At 40.2% G+C, this 18071-nt stretch overlaps 1 protein-coding gene across 1 annotated transcript in view; it reads right to left on the reverse strand.

The window, feature by feature from the left end:
* Positions 1 to 18071, reverse strand: part of MAP1B (microtubule associated protein 1B) — a 63258-nt gene that overhangs the window by 1833 nt on the left and 43354 nt on the right. Inside the window, exons 3-6 of the mRNA XM_005155020.2 lie at positions 15826 to 15908; positions 11696 to 11836; positions 2832 to 8023; positions 1471 to 2729 (exon numbers count right to left, since the gene is read on the reverse strand). Of these exons, the coding sequence (XP_005155077.1) occupies positions 1471 to 2729; positions 2832 to 8023; positions 11696 to 11836; positions 15826 to 15908 (6675 nt within the window). The remainder of the gene's footprint in view (positions 1 to 1470; positions 2730 to 2831; positions 8024 to 11695; positions 11837 to 15825; positions 15909 to 18071) is intronic.

The raw sequence follows: 18071 nt of genomic DNA on the forward strand, positions 1-18071 counted from the left end.
CTAAGAAGAGCTTTGGTCAAAAGGAAGTTCAAAATTTAAACACAATAAAGATACTACTCCCCAAAACAAGCAGCTTTTGCTATGAAATGGATCTTGATGTGAACGGAAAATCAGGATTTAATCAATAATTTTATCTAGATGACCACCATCTATGTTCTATTACCCTCTCATGTTGCTACAGAGGATGAAGCTTGGTAAACAGCTGTCTGAGCAATACACTGTATTTAGGGTCACACACTGTAAAGCCAGTAAAGTCCATCACTAGACTATTGTCTAGCATGTTCTGCTGTTCATTGTAGGGCAATATGCCAACTAAACATAATGATATGATAAAATTTCCAAAATTAGAGTTTTTACTATAAGTTATGCTAAGAAATCTTTTATTATCTTTTATAATTTAAAAACCTGTTATGTGTCTTTCTGATTTGTGGATACCAACACTGGATAAAATATTAGATGCTACATTTTACACTTAAATATCATTATCTAATAGAACCTTGTCTTCTAGTCTAGCATATACCTGGGAAATATACTTTCAGGAAGAATAATTTTATGTAAAGTTAAAAGTGCTGGAAAAATGTACAGCATGGGGAACTATACTGCTGCTTTGAAACATATCTACTAACAGACACATGCATATGATGGTGTAAGAAAGGAACAGCAGACCACTTGCTCAAATGGGGAAGCTGAAGACAGCTGAATGCTGGTTTGTTTGTACTGAATCCTATACCTGCTCCTTGTAAAAAAGCTTTCAACAGAACATTAGCCTTGACAACAGCAAAATCAAAGTATCTTCCAAACATTCTCTAACAAGACCTGCCAGAAAAAAATGATTAGCACAATGCCTCCTTCAGTAATCTAATTCGTATTTTTCTGCTATTTTAGAATACACAACAGTCACTCAAAATGACATTAACATTCTGTATGTTAAGTCATCACTGACAGCATAATACCTTAAATGGATTATGTGATGTACATGCTTAGTTCACTGGAAGTGCTGTTACTACTCTTATAATTTTTTAAACACTACTTTCAAAATTAATCCAGCAAAGTAGTAAGAGCATCCAATGGCCAATACTACCCTTGGCACTCCACACTATTAAATTGCATTAATTTATGTTAAGAGAAATGTGCCTGCTTGTTTCTTAAAGTGTATAAATCAGGTCATTTTGATACTGACTTCACCTACAAAAGTGGTACTTCTAATTCTATTAGTTGCTTGTCAGTTTAGACAGCTAGTACTAAGTTCTTTATATTTTATGTACTGTTTGAACAAGCTAACACATGACGTTTCTTAAACTAGTACAGTTATATTAGTGAATTTCATGCATTCAAATGTGGCCTTTGCACTTGACTGTCTTTGGGAATTTGCTACAAATCACACATCAACTGATATGTGATAAAGGCGAACTAACTTCACTGCAACAGCAAAGGAAATGTTAAGACTAGGAAATTGCTATCTGTCTTTACCTGTGGTTGCTGTCTTTGCTGACTTGGATACTGATGTATTTGCTGCATTCTTGGTGTCTTTATCTTTCTCTTCCACTCTAGACTTTACTTCTGGGTTAGAGATATTTTTGGTTGCCTTCTCCACAGACTCCTTCTTTTTTGGAGAAGCTGTTTTGGAAATTTTGTCTAACGAATCTTTTATAGCTGGCTTTGGTGAAGCCACTTGTTTTGATTTACCATCACTTTTCTTAACAGGAGAAGATGACTTGGTCTTAGTACCCTGCTTTTTTGTCTTCGTCTTTTCTTTAAGATCCTTCTTCAAAGGTTTACCTAAATTCTGATCAACAGGCAGAGCCTCTGGATCAACCATGGAAACATCAGGGTGTCTAGGGGAAGGGCTGCGATCCTGCATTGGGACAGGCGGCGGGTCAATGTGCTTGTATGTAATTGTCTTGTCCGTTGGAATGGTTTCTGACTCATCTTCTGAGTCAATGTTAGCATCTGCAGTAATGGAAGGACATTCCTCAGTCTCGGGGGGAACATCTGAATCTGTTTGTGATGGTGCAGACTCGCTCACAGATGTGGGAGGGGTTTCATCACACTGCCGCCCTTGCTGCTTCCCCCCAGAAGGTGGCTGAGCTCCTCCAGACTGAGTTAATGGCTTGTCTTGGTCTTGAGACTGTTCTTCACTTGCAAACCACTCAAGGGGGTTTGGGTTGATGAAGGAGGGTGAAAGTTCAGTCTTGGGATGTTTATATTCACAAGAGGACACAAGGCATAGGTCAACATCTTGACGGGATTCTGCTAGAGATTTTCGTGGAGTGAAATGTGCCCTTTCTTCATAGGAATAGCTAGTAGCTTCAGCAGACCTAGTGGCTCTCCCAGTTGTCTCAAATGAATAATCTGTGGCTTCAGGTGGACTGGAGGCTTTCGCAGTTGTCTCATAGGAGTAAGCCATCGCCTCTGGTGACCTGGTGGTTCTCCCAGTTGTCTCATAGCGGTAGCTAATGGCTTCTGGTGATTTAGTTACTGTTTTCCCTGTTGTCTCATAGGAGTAATCCATACTATCAGGTGATCTGGTAGCTTTCCCATTTCTCTCATAGAAATAATCTGTGGCCTCAGGTGATTTGGTGGTTTTCCCAATTGTCTCATAGGAATAATCTGTGACCTCAGGTGATTTGGTGGTTTTCCCAGTTGTCTCATAGGAATAATCTGTGACCTCAGGTGATTTGGTGGTTTTCCCAATTGTCTCATAGGAATAATCTGTGTCCCCAGGTGACCTGGTGGTTTTCCCAGTCATCTCATAAGAATAATCTGTGGCCTTGGATGACCTAATATTTTTTGCAGTTATCTCGTAAGAATAATCTGTGGCCTCAGGTGACTTAGTAGTTTTCTCAGTTGTCTCATAGGAATAATCTGTGACCTGAATTGATCTAGTAGGTTTTCCAGCTGCCTCATAGGTGTAGCTAATATCCCCTGGTGACCTAGTAGTTTTCTCTGTGGCCTCATAAGAATAACTAAATTCTTCTGGTGACCTGCTTTTTTCTGAATCTTCTTTTTCTGGGCTGAGTGAAGGCTCTGGACTGTGCTTTGTTAGGGGTTCCTGGTAACCAAATGCTTTGGCAGGAGACACCTGCAGTGACAAAGGTGCGTGACTCACTGATGCCGCTTCTGCAATTGCAGGAGGTGAATCTGGAAAAGTAGGAGAGAACAGAGGAGAAGATTCCCTTGGAGTTAATGGAGATAGGTCAGACTTTGGTGACAGCTTTTCTCCTAGGCTCTGCACTTTTTCTGAGGTAAAAGAAGAATGTAGTGACATATCTCTGGGTGGAAGAGCACCTGAAAAAGTTTCCTCTGGCAGTGGTGAAGCTACCTGGGAAGGTGTATGAGCTGATGAAGTTGAGGATGAAGCTTCAATTTGAGACACTGAAATGATTTCTGAAATATCTTTCTCCTGAGAGTAAGATGACTGCTCCACAGGAGAAATTTTCCGTGCAAAAGTAGGCTCCTGTATATCTGAAGGGCTATAATCTACCTCTGTTGGTCCGTTTTCAGATATATGGTGTACACTAGTGCCTACAGTAGGGTATTCTGGAGATTGCCTACTAAAGTCCATTGCTAAAGACTGCTCAGGGGACTCCTGACCAAATTCTACTGACATAGTTGACTGCTCAGGAGATCTGTGATCATGCACTGGTGTTCTTGATTTTGCGGTTTTAGGTGAGAAATCTGGTGGAGAAATCGACATGGGCCTTGGGCACTCTTCCTTAGATGGAGACATTTCTGTTTCCTGAAAAGTTGTTGGTGTTTGTACAACTGACACTGAAAGGGAATCATCAACTTCAGTAGAGTGGGGAGATCCAACCTCAGCGTGCAAAGAAGGAGATACATCGTCTGTAGTTGGCTCTGGAAATGAACTAGTAGCAACAGATGCTGTAGAGACAGAAGCTACTCCTTCTATATGGGAATAGGTGTCTTCTGCTACAACTTCATCAACAGGAGTTGCAGACTTGTCAGAAACAGTGCCTTCAGAAATTGACATTTTGGTATCTTCTTTTAAAGAACCAAACTGACTGATATCTATTTGAGTAGGTGAGAGATCACCCGCCAACTTGCGCTCATCCAGGACCAGTGAAGACTGGGAGCTGCTGGGTTCTGTATCCTCCATTTTCCTTTCTAGGCTGAATCCTTCTTTAATTATCATGAACTCCATGCTTTTTTCATCTTGTTTTTCTTGGAAAAGGCCCACAGAGCTGGCTTCAGAACCTGGGCTCATCTGAACTGGTGATTTTTCTTTTTCAGGTTTCCCCTCAGAAAGACTTCCATAATCTCTGGTGGGAGACTTTAAATCAGCACTCAAAAATGTATCATAACTGGTCTCTGAACCTATGAGTGGTGGACTCCGCAGAGGGGAGAGAACTTTCTCAATGGGAGATTCTGAATCTGGTACAGGCTCATCCATAGGGCTTATTCTGGGTCTTGCAGACTCATCTTTGACTTCACTGAATTCAAAGCAGACAGGAGCTTCTGTTGACTTTTCACTGGTTTCAGATGGAAGCTGACTGGACTTCTCATCTGTGGGAGACTGATAATAAGGTGTGTGGCCAGCACTACCAGCAGCAGACTGTGAGGGAGATGCTACTTCTAATGTTTTCTCTTCAGGGCTTGCACAGTGCTCTTCAGCAACTTCTTGATGTACATCAGGCAATGTAGCGATGGGGACAGGCTCAGATGAGACCTTGATCTCATTAGGAGTGAGTGAAAAGTTCACACTGCGTTCACTCAATGGTGTTTTGGGAACAGGTGATGGAGGGGACAAACTGTCAACTGGACTCTTTGCTGGACTACGTTTTCCACCAAGATCTTCTTGATAGTGTTCTTTGATTTCTAGTTTGGTAGTGCCTTGGATTTCACTTTCTTTTTGCCGGTATACATCTTGGAATACAGATTTGCAGAATTTGTCTTCCTCTAATGAAGAAGGTGGAGAGATAGTGGAAGCCGAGGCATTATAGTCTTTACCTTCTGTGGCCTCTGTTTTGGATCCTTCAGATAAACCATTATTAGCATCTGGAAGTGGAGAAAGTTTAGGTCTGCCAAACTCTTGAGAGTACAGTGATGTCTCATACTTGGTAATGTTCACATACTCCTGAGAGGGTGATTCACTCTCCTCATTGTTAGTTTCATCACTCATGACATCTCGTGGTGTTGACATTTCATCCATTGGAGTTGGCTCACTGGATATTTCAATGGTAGACTGTGTGTAACCTGAAGTAGCAGTGAATTCCTCAGGTTGATCTTCTCTATTTTCTTCATCAGAAACAGTAGCTTCACTTTCTGAACCACCAGGTAATGTCTCATCATGGATGGAAGAGGCTGGTTCAACTGCTGGAGACTGAGGCTCTGAGCGTTTTGTCGGTGTAATTATGAGTAGGCCATATTTGTCTTCAACTTCACCAGCTTCTGCAGCTTTGTCTACCACAGCCATCACATAATCTTCTTCAGCTTCTATTTTTTCAGTTTCTTCTTCATCTCTGATGTCTTCTGCTTTGTATTCCTCATCTTCTTCAGTCTCTTCAGTTTCTGCCTTTTCTATTGCTTCTTCTCTGTCTTCCTCAGCACGTTCATCTGATGCCTCATAATATGCCTTTATTTCTTCAGCTTTTCTTGGCTCCTCCATATATGGTCTTGTGCTGTCCAGTGATGTCTTTTCTTCTTCATTTTCACCTCGTTCTTCAGCTTCTTCTGTCTCTGCCTTCTCCTCATAATCTCCTGCTTCAGATGATTCTTCCAAGCCAGTTCCCTCATCTTCAAACTTTTCATTGTCATCAATTCTGTTCTTTTCCACAGGTTCCAGATCTTCAGGTGTCTGTTCAAGTTCACCCTCAGCCTCTGTGGTCGTTATGCCTTCATCAGAGGACTCGGCAGGTCCTTCATGGTCTAATTTTTCTTTTTGTACTTCCAACCCCTCTTTTTGTACTGTACCAGTGAGTTTCAGTTCATCCTTTATAAGTACAACTTGAGGTTTTGTTCCTTGTTTTGTTTCTACTTCTTCAGCTTTTAATTCCTCAAAATCCTTTGTTAAATCCTCTGGTGAGGACATAAGGGATCTCTCTGCTTCAAGTTCCTTTCCACTGGCAGTTATTTCTGCAGTTGCTACAGCTGCTACAGTTGTGGCAGCGACTCCAACTGCTGCAAGGGCAGCCTGTGCTCCACTGACTTTGATTTCCTTCTTCACAGTCTTAACTTTTCCTTTTTCCTTTGGCTTTCCAGCAGGTGCTGCTTCCTTTTTAGCAGGTTCCTCCTTCTTCTGCAGTTTAGGCTTTGCTGCTGGCTTTTTGGCTTCAGCTGAAGTAGTGACTGTCTTCTTTGTTTCTTTAGGAACCTTTTTGATGTCCTTTTTGGTTTCTTTTTCTTCCTTCTTAATTTCTTTCTTCTCTTCTTTTTTAACCTCTTTTTTAGCTTCCTTTGGTGGAGTTTCTTTCTTTACTTCCTTCTTAATTTCCTTCTTCTCTTCTTTTTTCACTTCTTTTTTAACTTCTTTCTTGATCTCTTCTTTTTTGTGTTTTTCCTCTTTCTTGATGGGTGTTTTCTCCTCTTTCTTAGAAACCTCTTTCTTTGGTTTTTCTTTTTCCTCTTTCTTTTCTTCAGGTTTTGCTTTGACTTCCTTTTTAATTGGCTTCTCCTTTGACACTTTTGGTTTTACATCTGTAGTTTGCTTTTCAGGAGTTTCAGATTTTATTAATTGTTCTTCTTTACTTGTTATGTCTTTTTCTGCCACTATAGGTTTGGTCTCCACTTTTGCTGGTTTCTCTTTTTTAACTGGAACTTTCTCTTTGCTTTCCAACTTCTGAGGCTTTTCTGGTGCTGGACTAGGTTTCGCAGGCTCTGGTGCTTCTTCTTTAGATTCTTTTCTAACAGGCTTGCTTGGTGGTGTCTTTGCAGCAGGCTTGAGACTCTCCTTGCTGTCTGTTCGTTGTTTCAACTTTCCTTGTTTCACAGCCCCAGTAGCAATGTTTCCAGTTAGGTCTTTTTGTGTAACTGTTGGTTGTTTAAGGAAGTCCAAGTGTTTGAGTTTTTCTAGTCCTTCTAGAATATTGTATTGTGTGCTGTTTCCAGGAAACAGAACTCGGATTATTTTTTCTGCAGGATTAGCTGGATGCCACACAATCAAGGATGAGACAGAGGTGAAGTAGGATAATGGAATGTCTAGCTCTTGGCCATTTGGTAGCAGGAATTCAGCTTTATCTTTGTTACTACCACTCCACTGCTGCATAAAATATTGCATCTCTTTGCTATTTTTGACTGGATTAAGGACATACATCTCAAGTTTGCCGACTCCCATTTTCTGAAATAAAATGATGGGGTCAATGGTATTTCCCATATTTCTGTGAAGAGGTTCTGGTTTCATAGACAATTTATTTAAGTACTGAAGAGTAAAACAAGCTTCTTCTACACTCCTTTTAACTCTGAAGTTAGGATCCAGGTTCTTCAGGTTCTCAGGTACATTAAGGAATACAACTCCTAAATCAGGTGAGATCAGATTTTTCATCCAGTCGCTGTTGGTAGTAGACCCTTGTGACTGTTCCTCTTCTAGTTCAGCTATCTTTCGCTGAAGCATGCTATTGATTCCTGGCAGGTTATCATCTCCAATGTGAGTGAGCAGAATGGAATCTACCCTGTCCAAGTGCCGGATAAGTTTCCAAAAGCATGATTTTCTTTCAGAACCTCCATTGATGAGCATATTGAATCCATTCACTGCAAACAATGCAGAGTCCCCTCTTCCTCCTGGGAAAATGTAACAGCAGGGTTTGGAGAGTTTCAAGAAGCCTCCTGAGGTTGGAGGCTCCAAAATGTCGAAAGGTGATGGCACTTCTACTGATTCTGACAGATACTCTGTGAATTCAGAAAGCCCTTCCATTTCAGGCAATATGGAAGATGAGTTGAGTTTAATGTTAATGAAGTCTTGAAGGTTGTGTCTGTCAAGATTGGAATTCTTCCAGTCTCCTTCCTCAGGGCAGAAAAGAGTTAGGCTGGCTTTGTTGGCTGGGTGCGTGGTGCTCAGTAATTCACCAATCTAGGGTTATAAAACAAAAACACAAGAAGACGCACATAAATTAATCTTTTTAATGATAATTAAAGTCAGAATGTAATATTTCCTAATCAGATAAATAAAAACTTTTTCATTGCTTCTGCACTGGTGAGTACCCATTCTGGAAGCTAAAGGAAGCTATTATCACAGTTATTTTACTATTGTGTTTTTATAAATACCAAGAAGAACCTTATTACTGATTCCTATAGCCCAAAAGACAACAGTACCCCAAGGTTCCCCCTTCCCTCATCTACCCTTTACAGAAGGATGGTACAAGCTTTGACATGAAGAGACTATGAGGACTACAAGACTAATGCTGCCCAAGCTGCCACTGTCTCTACAACTGGCTCATGAGTCTTCCTGCTGCCCCAGACCCCCTAGAAAAGCCAACAGATATATAAGGGACAAAGCACATCCTCATATCAGGCAGAGATTAAGGAGAGGAAGCCAGTGTCCTCCCAGGGGCAGCTGCCTTTCTCACCCCTGTTCTCATGTATATCTCAGGTATATTACACTGCACCATTGTCACTGCAATCCTTTTCCTCAAGCTGGCTCCTGAAAAGTCAGCAGCACTCCCACAGTAGCACAACTGACTGCCAGAGAGCTTTCAGGAACACGGAGAAATGAGTTAATCTTCAGAAATGGAAACAATTACAAGTTTTGTGTTTCAGAGACCATGAGGCACAGGGCCAAAGAAAGAGCCAGAAAAAAATTGTTAGGAGAAAAAATGCTCTTGTCATTAATTTGATTTTAAGCTCATGGAGCACAAAAGTTGAAGCCTAGAATAACTCCATTAATTTTGACAGTATTTGATAACATACTGGTACCAAAATAAGCTGCTGAAACAAAGGCACAGAAAATAAGAAGTTCTATGCCATAGTATGAAGAGCTGTTTCTGGTCCAGTCTGAACTAAAAAACACTATTTGATGGTCCCAGATTAGCAGATGAACAAACATTTAAAAGTGTGACATACTTCACTCTTTCTCCCAGTTCCAACTTTTGATTTTTTTATGTTTTTTACTGACAATTAGGGTAAATGTTGCTCATTTCTGTTCTATTTGCTCTTAACAAAGAGACCACCAAAATTATGTAAACTTCTTCTTTAAGGAAGTAATTCAGACATAATAAGGCTATATGTCAGTGAAAAATATGCCAGCACTTCATCATGCAATATATCACAACCTTCTCTGCAGAGAAGCAAGATGTAAGATCAGATTTCATAAAGATGATAGAGATTATGTTACAGTTGTGTAATCTGAAATTCCTGGACCACAAGCTGAATCAGCATAAGAAATTAATATATAAAATTTTAATTATATTTGATTGCATTAGACCTCTTCAGGCTTTCATGTGTGTATGTCCCCCTTTCTTTGTGCTATATAATTTATTTTCAGCATTTAAAAATAAGTAAAGCTCAAAAAAGATGCAGTGGCTGCTATCCAAAGAAAAATAATCCAGCCAATACCTAAGTAAAGCAGATTTGCTATCTTCCTTTGTCAGCCCTACTTAGTATCCAAACCATTTGACAGGAATATAAATAAATCTCACCAATATGTCAGATGTGGCTTTGTCTGAAAAGGAGCAATGGAAAAAAAAACAAGCAAAACAAAATAAAAAAAAAGAATTCTGAAAAGGATGAAAGATAAGGAAAATAAGAACCATTTCTATTGCTTATTGTAGAAATAAGAGAAAGGGGCAGCACAGACGACAGGTCTGAAATAGATCTAGAATCTGAAGAATACTCCTTATGCTATGTCTCTGATCATCAGGGAGAGACAAAAGTAGTAAATGATCGCTTCCTTTGGATAAACAAATCTGAGTTTGTTGCACACCTATGTAGATAACTTGAGTACAGACTTTCTCATTTTCTGGGCAAATTTTCTGGCTAGGTAAAAAAACCATTGTAATATACTAGGCTAATGAATATACTGGGCCAAGGTTTGGGCTTGATGCTCTCCAGTTCATACTGTATCATATTTGGATTTCTGCTTCATACTCCTAAATTCTAATTCTCTTTGCTCATAAAAGTTGGCACTCATAATGCAGTGTTAAGCCACTGATAGCATAGGACAATGAAAAGTTGGAGAAAAAATATTCCACACATAGATCATATCAGTTAGGAATAGCAAGCTCTGAAATACTTCAGATATAACTTCAATGGATTTGCATTTCAAATGGTGACACCAAGGATATCTACAGTTCAACTGCTTACCCTATTTGATAACACACAAAAAAACACTAATAATTTTTTTTTCTAGCCCTTTTTTCTAACCTTTTTCCCCATTCATAGACCACCTGAAATTTTCCTGATAATGGCACCCTTCTTTAAAAAATGTCACATGCACAGACTGCAGTATGGTAAATGCAACCTTTCTTTGCCTTTGTGAAACCTTGAAGAAGCAGTGAGAGCCCAACACTTCAGAAGCAACAAGCTGGAAGCCAACATTTTCAAAGAGCCACGCCAGCTGGCTGTTGAGCCTGCTGCCAGTCACAGAGGTAGCCAATTGAGCCTTACTCATAGCCCATGGGAGTATGCCCTGTGTACCCACCACTGCAGCAAACCCTTGGCGGCTGAAATGCATTATCACCACTCCTCTGCTTTCCAGCCAGCAGTTTCACTTCCTAACGATAATGGTAAGATTTGCCCCTAGTTTTTGCATATGGTCATAAAGTAGTAATGTGTTGCTAACTGATCAGAGATGCAAGGTTCCTGGGTTTGGAATTTCTTAAGAAAGTAACTAACTCTGCATCCTGCTAGTGAATTTTAGGCGTTATGCGTATTTCAGAGACCAGGAACCCAGCTCTTTCCTTAACCTACAACCATATGCTGAACAAAGAGGCTTTGAGAACAGGATCAAATGAATACAATAAGGTCATGTTGGAGCTATGGAAACTTGACTTTTTCAGCATTGAATTTTCAAATTTCATTTCACTGACACACTCCTAATGAATTTTGGAAACTAAATTCCTAGGGATGAAGCCATATAGTTTATTTAAATATATACTTATGCAGCAGCCAAATTAAGTATGACAGCTTGTTTACTATGGGTTCCTTCCCTGTGGGAGCTTTCAGACACAGTACATTAGGCAAGACAGCAAAACAGCAAGTCATGAAACAAACAACATTAAGTACTGGCATACTTCATACTTATCTTTCTGGTACATAAAAATCACAAGATTTACTGGCCAAATATTTAACACTACTATAAAGAACCCAAGCAGATAGGTCATGCAAAAGAACGACAGCTATTCCTACAGACAGCCTCTATCTTATTTAATGTCACCTATTACTTAGCTGCCACCAAGAAAGAACCTGGTGTCAATCTGCCTGCTGTGTATGTGCACCTTAGATAAATAAAAAGTATATTTTAAACACAACACTATCTCCTTCCATTGTCCAAAAGTTCTTTGATTTTATGTTTTTGGAATTTATAGTGTAATTTCCCAAATTAAAATTTAATTATTTTAGTAAGCAATTTACATCAAATCTAAAGTAAATTAATCAAATGTTTTGAATGAAAACCTATACTGAAGAGTAAAGAGCATCAGCATCAGGCTGCCAATGATAGCTCTACCAACACAAGGGGCCATTTTTAGTCTTCGAGAAACCTCTGCCATCACATGACAATGTGTGGAAGACACTTTTCTGAACACACCTCTTGATCTGTGAAGATCTCAATGAAGTTCTGGAAGGAGAAGGACCCTGACTGAAGAATGAGTTCTCCTGTGTTTTCAAAGCATTGTCCGGTCAGTACAAGGAGCTTGTGTCTTGCAGCGTCTGTGATCATCAGGCGCACCTAAAGTGAAAGAGAATATATCAATAATGGGAGTTACCACATGTTTCTATATTCTACTGAGAATGGGCAGGTCTTCTCTCCTAACTTAAAACATATTTTGCACCAGAATCTCCCAGGACTGTTGAAACAAATTACAGCACTGTTCACAAAAGACAGGTAAAAGAAAGGTGCAAAAGGGAAAACGGGGGAACAAGAAACAGTTTGAGAGGAGATCTGATGAATAAACCAAAGTAATGACATGGAAAAGAAGACCAAAGAGCAGAACAGAACAAAATCTGAATAAAAACCCCAAAACTTTTTCCATTAAAAAAGCATATTCTATGTATAACTCCGTGAATCTTAATAGCACTGTGTCATAACAGCCTTGGTAAACTGTATCCCATGTGTTAATTAGGGTCAACCACATGTGTCAGACTCAGTTTTTGGAAGGCTGCTCTTCTTTTCCCAGAGTACAGCATTTCTTGCCATTCAGCTGTGAAACCATCACCGCAAAATAACAGCCACAAATCACGCATAAAGGTGTCATATGTACACTGTCATCCTGTTGTAAACTGGATCATCTAGAAAGGTAAGGGACAATTCTGCTATCATAAATTTGAACTTCAAGCACCCAGACACAGTCACATGCACCATTTACATCTCATGATGGACTGACTATGAACACTGTAAGTTTTTAAAGTGTGTCAACCTGAGACCTTTTTCAATATACAGTAGTAAATTAAGTGGGTGTCTGACAGCACAAATGAGATTGCTACTGTGAAATAAACAACTGCATTTCAAAATAACTATTTTAAACCTCATTACTTTACTTGATCCTCACTACAGCTCTAATAATTCCTGTTTCACCCCTAGAGGGAGATTTACTTGCATGCTAACAGAAATCCATATATTCAGTATATTTCTTTTGGCTGAACAAAACCTAAGTTTAAGAACAAAACTAATCAAAACCTGTGTAAGATTCCATATTATTGAGTAAATTTTTGCAAATTCTTTGAAAGCCTTGTCCAACACTGAAAAATCAATTCAGCCTACAGTAAGGTATGAATTTCAAGTGCACAAATTCCTCTGTTTAAGGAGGAATTAAGTTAAACCAGAATTGTGATTCCAGGGCAAGGCTATCTATATACTAAATCAGATGAGCAGAGTCCATCTGGAACAACTGCACATGATATTGCACCCAAGCTTCATCCCCATGGAGAAGACATAATCACCTTGGTTCTTGTATTCTGTCAAATATTTATATTGATTGTTAAGCAATCACTTCTGCTAAATAATTCCTGCTCATACCAGGGAGGCTGAGCCAGAAAAGCTTGACACGAATCTCTCCTGAACAACTCAAGTTTTCAGTACAAGTAGAAAAGAGACACTGAACAGTATCTACCTGAAACAAGATCCCAACTCTACTACATTTTCTTTGTTATATTATTAAATAAGGGATACTGAGCAGCAGAACATTCCTTGAATTAAACACAGAGCTAATGGTGGTCTGTTGCTAATTGTATTAAATAATTCTAAATTCAGCAATATTCTTGCTCGATGGAATATATTTTATTTCAGACAAAAATACAGATAAGTGCAGATGGCTGATGTGTGTTACTCTAATCTTGTCTGCTTTAGCTGTGTTAAAACCATAAAAGAACTGGCTTCCTCTTCTATGTTTTCTCTTGTTGCTGGCAGCAGTGCTGGACAGTCTGCCAACTTACGTGTAAACTCACCAGGTTTTTCAACAGCAGAATTATTTCCTGACTTGTGAATCGCTGATAAGTGACTGTCACATAATTTCCCTTCAACCTATTTTGTAAATTGATGATTAAATACATTCTGCAGAGCTAGCAAACTATGGCAAGAAGAAGAGTAAATAAATGCTAATAGATTACAGAGCATAATGTATAACACACATGAAGACCTTCAAGAGACACATAAATTCTGTGTCTGGGGATAACCAAGGCTTCCCGAAAGACAACCAGCAATTTGTCTCCTATTTTCAAGACTGCTAATTTCCAAAGAAATACTGCAAGGTGATGATTTTGCTTAGCTCCACCTAAAGAGAAGTTGTTTGAAGTCTCAAATTGTTTGAAGGAAGCAGACAGTAAGATGTAGGCTCAGTCAAAATGGATGTAACAGACAGGAGTATCAGCCGGTCAGCAATTTCCCAGACTAATGGTACAGTTGCAGGAGGGTTAGAGCAACAGAATGGGGACTTCTTAGGAAGGAAGAAACTTGTTTTCTTTGGGAAACTACAGAATCTCTCTCTTTGTGCCTCTCCCCTGGGAGGTACTTTGGCATTTGATAGGAGCTGTGGGCAGAGCCATGCTCTAACTACCAGTATGACTATTGCCAGGCAGATTATCAGGGATTTCTTTTAATGTCATCTTTGATTTTCCTGAATGGAAAGATTCAAGTCCTCTTGTGGTGAAGTCTGAGCTCCATGGTAGATCAGTGTCCCCAGGTACAACCTGGAAATATCATGATATACAAAACTAAGTTTTATATTTGCCATAATGAGCAAAGCATGACTATTAGAATCATAGAATAGTTAGGGTTGGAGAGGACCTTAAGATCATGTAGTTCCAACCACCCTGCCATGGGCAGGGACATTCCAACCTCTGATTTAATTCTTCTGCCTCTTTCTTACTGTCTTTTTCTGGCTTGTGTTCAGTTAGCATCTTGCTTAGCCAGCCAAGGTAAAACTCGTAACTTCTGGCTGTAACCAGTTTGGCCAGATGAAGGTGAAGAAAAGATTGCCTCCCACAGTCTAGCAAGAGGAGATTAACAGTAACCTAGCCAAACATCTTCCAGAGCCCAGGGAGTAAAGAAGTCATTAATGGGCCTCATACTGTGCTCTTCTATATGGTCATCCATCAAAGGTGTGACAAGCAACAACAACAACAGCAAGAGAAAATTGATTTCCCTACTTTTGTCTCTTCCTTTGGCTCTTCTCTCCTCCACACAATCATGTCACAGCTTTTTGCTCTGAATGTCTGAGTCTATTAAGAGGTGCTATCCAGCTGCTCCTCATCAAGTACCTCTAAAGGCTTGTAAGAGTTTTTCAAGCGAAGGTTTTTTTTTTTAGTGAATAAGCTGCCATTAACTAAGGTGAATTACTTATTCAAACTTAAACAACTGCAGAAATTTCATTTCAGAGTCCTTCTTCCTTTCAACCATCATTTTTCAACCATCACTGAAGGCTGGTAACAAAATAGATTTTTCATTATGTACTACAAGCACAGCTGCTTCATTTCCCAACAGAAATGGTACTATGTCAGTGCTCTCCAGCATAGGCTGGCAATGCAATTATCCCTGTTCTTTCAACCTTTAGTCTCACTAGCTAAATTTGTCAGTTTTGTTTTTGAGATACTTGCCCCTTTCCTTGACTCTACTCTAACGAACTCTAATGAGTTCATAAGGAATTCATAAGGAATACCTCTTCTGAGTACTCTCTAGAGTCTGTGGATCATGTCACTTGCTTTTTGAAGGACAGATAGATCAACCTAGAATCATCACCACATAGCTGATAATTCTTCTGAAAGACCTAAATTTGTCTCAAGGTACTTTCAGGAACTTTCTTCATGTGTAAAATAGGCATCCCAAGCTACCAAACTATAAAGGAACAGAAGAAAAGTACATGCAGTTTCACTACAACTGCTTTCACTTAAGAAGGGAATTTGGTGCACTATGAAATAATGAATACTGAGATCAGAGGTGTGTTTCTGTCCTATGCCTCTGACGTTATATCAGAATTCTGGGAAAACAGGGAGAAAATCAAAGGGTGGCTGACGTTTTTCTCGGCTTCTGCTCCTAACATGTTCTTTCATCCACAGTCAGGACCTACTTTTACTCTGCTAAGACTCTGAAAGACGTATTGGGGTTTGCTAGTCACTAAGGGGCAAGGCAGTAACTGATACCCAAGAATACACCTCTTTCACTGCTCTGATCCTGTCCACTTCAAGGATTTTTTATGACACATGCAATTATTTTTTCTGACTTACCTCAGTGCTAACTGCTTCATCTGAGGGATTGATCAGGACTACAGTTTCTAAGACATCACTTCTGTGATGAAGAATCTTCTGACCTGCAAGTACAGAGAGAAAGGAAAAAAAAAAGTAAAGAAAGGTAATTCAACCAGTATGGTTTAAACCAGTACTTCCCTTGAGCTTGTTGTACATCCTGTTCTGCGATAGCTCTCTGGTCACCCAGAGCTTTGCATGCTGGCCACCACAGCTGCTGTACAGCTCATCTCTTCAGAAACATCTGTATCATGTGGTCCTGTCAGCCACAAACATGGCTATGGGAAATTCAAGGTAATGAAAACCAACTGGCAACTGCACCAAGCCCTGTCTCTTTCTCCTGTCTGGGGGAGTCCCTGTAACTCACCATGGTCTCACAGAGCTGGTGTGATCAGGGACTGGAGTAACCATCACCAGCTGAGCATCTGGCCCTGTATTTTTACATATATACACCAAAGATATAGCTGAGATTACACAGTCCTGTAACATGCCCAGGTGACTTTTAATAAGATTTTCCAGCAAATATCAGTGGCTTAGCTGCAGCAGCAGGAAACGCACTGCAAACTTCCCCGCAAAGTGATTATTTGGGCTGTATACTGCTCTGCCCACTATGGCTGATGAGCACAATCTGTGAGACAAGCAAAGGAGCCCAGGGTGCTGCCCACCACCACCAGTGCCATCCTGTATGACACTCTGTGCTCCACTGTAGTTGTACTCCTGAACCAGGCATACCCCATGCAGACCTCAGGTCCCTGGACACACCAGAAGAACCAGGTGAAAGCCAGGCCCACCCTGCCAAAACTCCCACTTTCAACCCTCAGCTAATACTGATTAACATCAGGATGCTGCGAGAAATTGCCTATGATGGTGGTCAGACACTTGCCATGCTGCCCTGCTTCATCTTCCTTCTGCTTACAAAAACCATGGCAAGCAATGTTAGGCAACAAGAGTGAACGGGTGTACAAATAACAGCTAGCTCCTGAATGAATAACGTCTGGACAAGACTGGTGCAGCCTCGCAGCCTACTGGCTTTCATGCTTAGCAGTCTGTCTCTATTTAGTAGCGATATTCATCTGACTGGGAGTGGGTGCCAGGAAAACACAACAAAACCCTTGACATTTCTTTTTCTTATGTTAATTGGCAAGTTCTTATCAGGGTCTCTTTCTGTGAGAACTGCAGTGAGATTAATTAGCAGCCACACTGTCATTCAGAAATCCAGACTGGTAATTAGTCCAAAAAAACCATAAGAGCTATCCCTTCTGAGCAAACTGCTCAGTGCTATATTAACTAATTAAAATAAATAATTACACTTAAAGGGACGTACAACGGATACAGAACAAGTCACTTATTTGCCAGCTTCAAAATACTCCCCTGTAAAAGAAACATAAAATGACAAAGCTGAGAACAGCCATGCTGAAAGGATCTCTGCATTCCTGGGAGCACCAGGCGGCTGGGGCAGCCTGAGAGGGTGGGCAGGCAGCCTTTCCCACACCAGCAGTGAGCCTGCCTGCACCAGCGATGCCCTCCTCCTCCTCCTTGCTCTGCCTGCACCCCTCCTGCCTTCCTCCTCCTTGCCCACCAACCTCGCAGTGTGCTGTGTCTTTTGCTGTTGCTGTGGGGAAGGTCTGCATTTATATTAACAGCTTAGAATCAATTGATAGAAAGTGAAGGAGAAGCTAAAAAACCCTAAAAGTTCTCAAGTAAAATGTGAGATGGGATTGTAGGTTACTCTTTTATGCATGACAGTGCCCAGAGACTTGTATATAATAATCTAATTCATTTTAAGAAACATGATTTTCTTAACACTTTTTTTTTTGGTGATACTTCATTGAAAGAAGGAGACAGACCGTCTATTACAAATGGGGAGGAGAGCAGGTCTCCCACTGCAGCTTCCAGTTCTGGCAGTATCCTCTGTAATTCAATTTATTTTTATAGCTCTGCTTCCTCGCCTAGCAGGAATGCATATATAAGGCTACATTCAATAAAGCATCCAGATGGTTCTGCTACTACAGACTCCTTTTAGAAGATGCTCTGCTATCTGATATTTTAGTTATTCTGCAGATTTCCTTCAAGAGATTAGGCAGAGTTTATTGAATCTAGTCTTTACCCTTGGTAAGGAAACAAAAGAAATTGCCAACCTTTAGCTGTCACAGAGATTTCTCCCTTAACATTTGGTGACAGAGAACACACATTTTGCTTCAGGCCAGACTAAGCTTCATACATGATTA

The sequence above is a fragment of the Melopsittacus undulatus genome, chromosome Z (genome assembly GCF_012275295.1).
Source record: "Melopsittacus undulatus isolate bMelUnd1 chromosome Z, bMelUnd1.mat.Z, whole genome shotgun sequence".
Taxonomy (NCBI): Eukaryota; Metazoa; Chordata; class Aves; order Psittaciformes; family Psittaculidae; genus Melopsittacus; species Melopsittacus undulatus.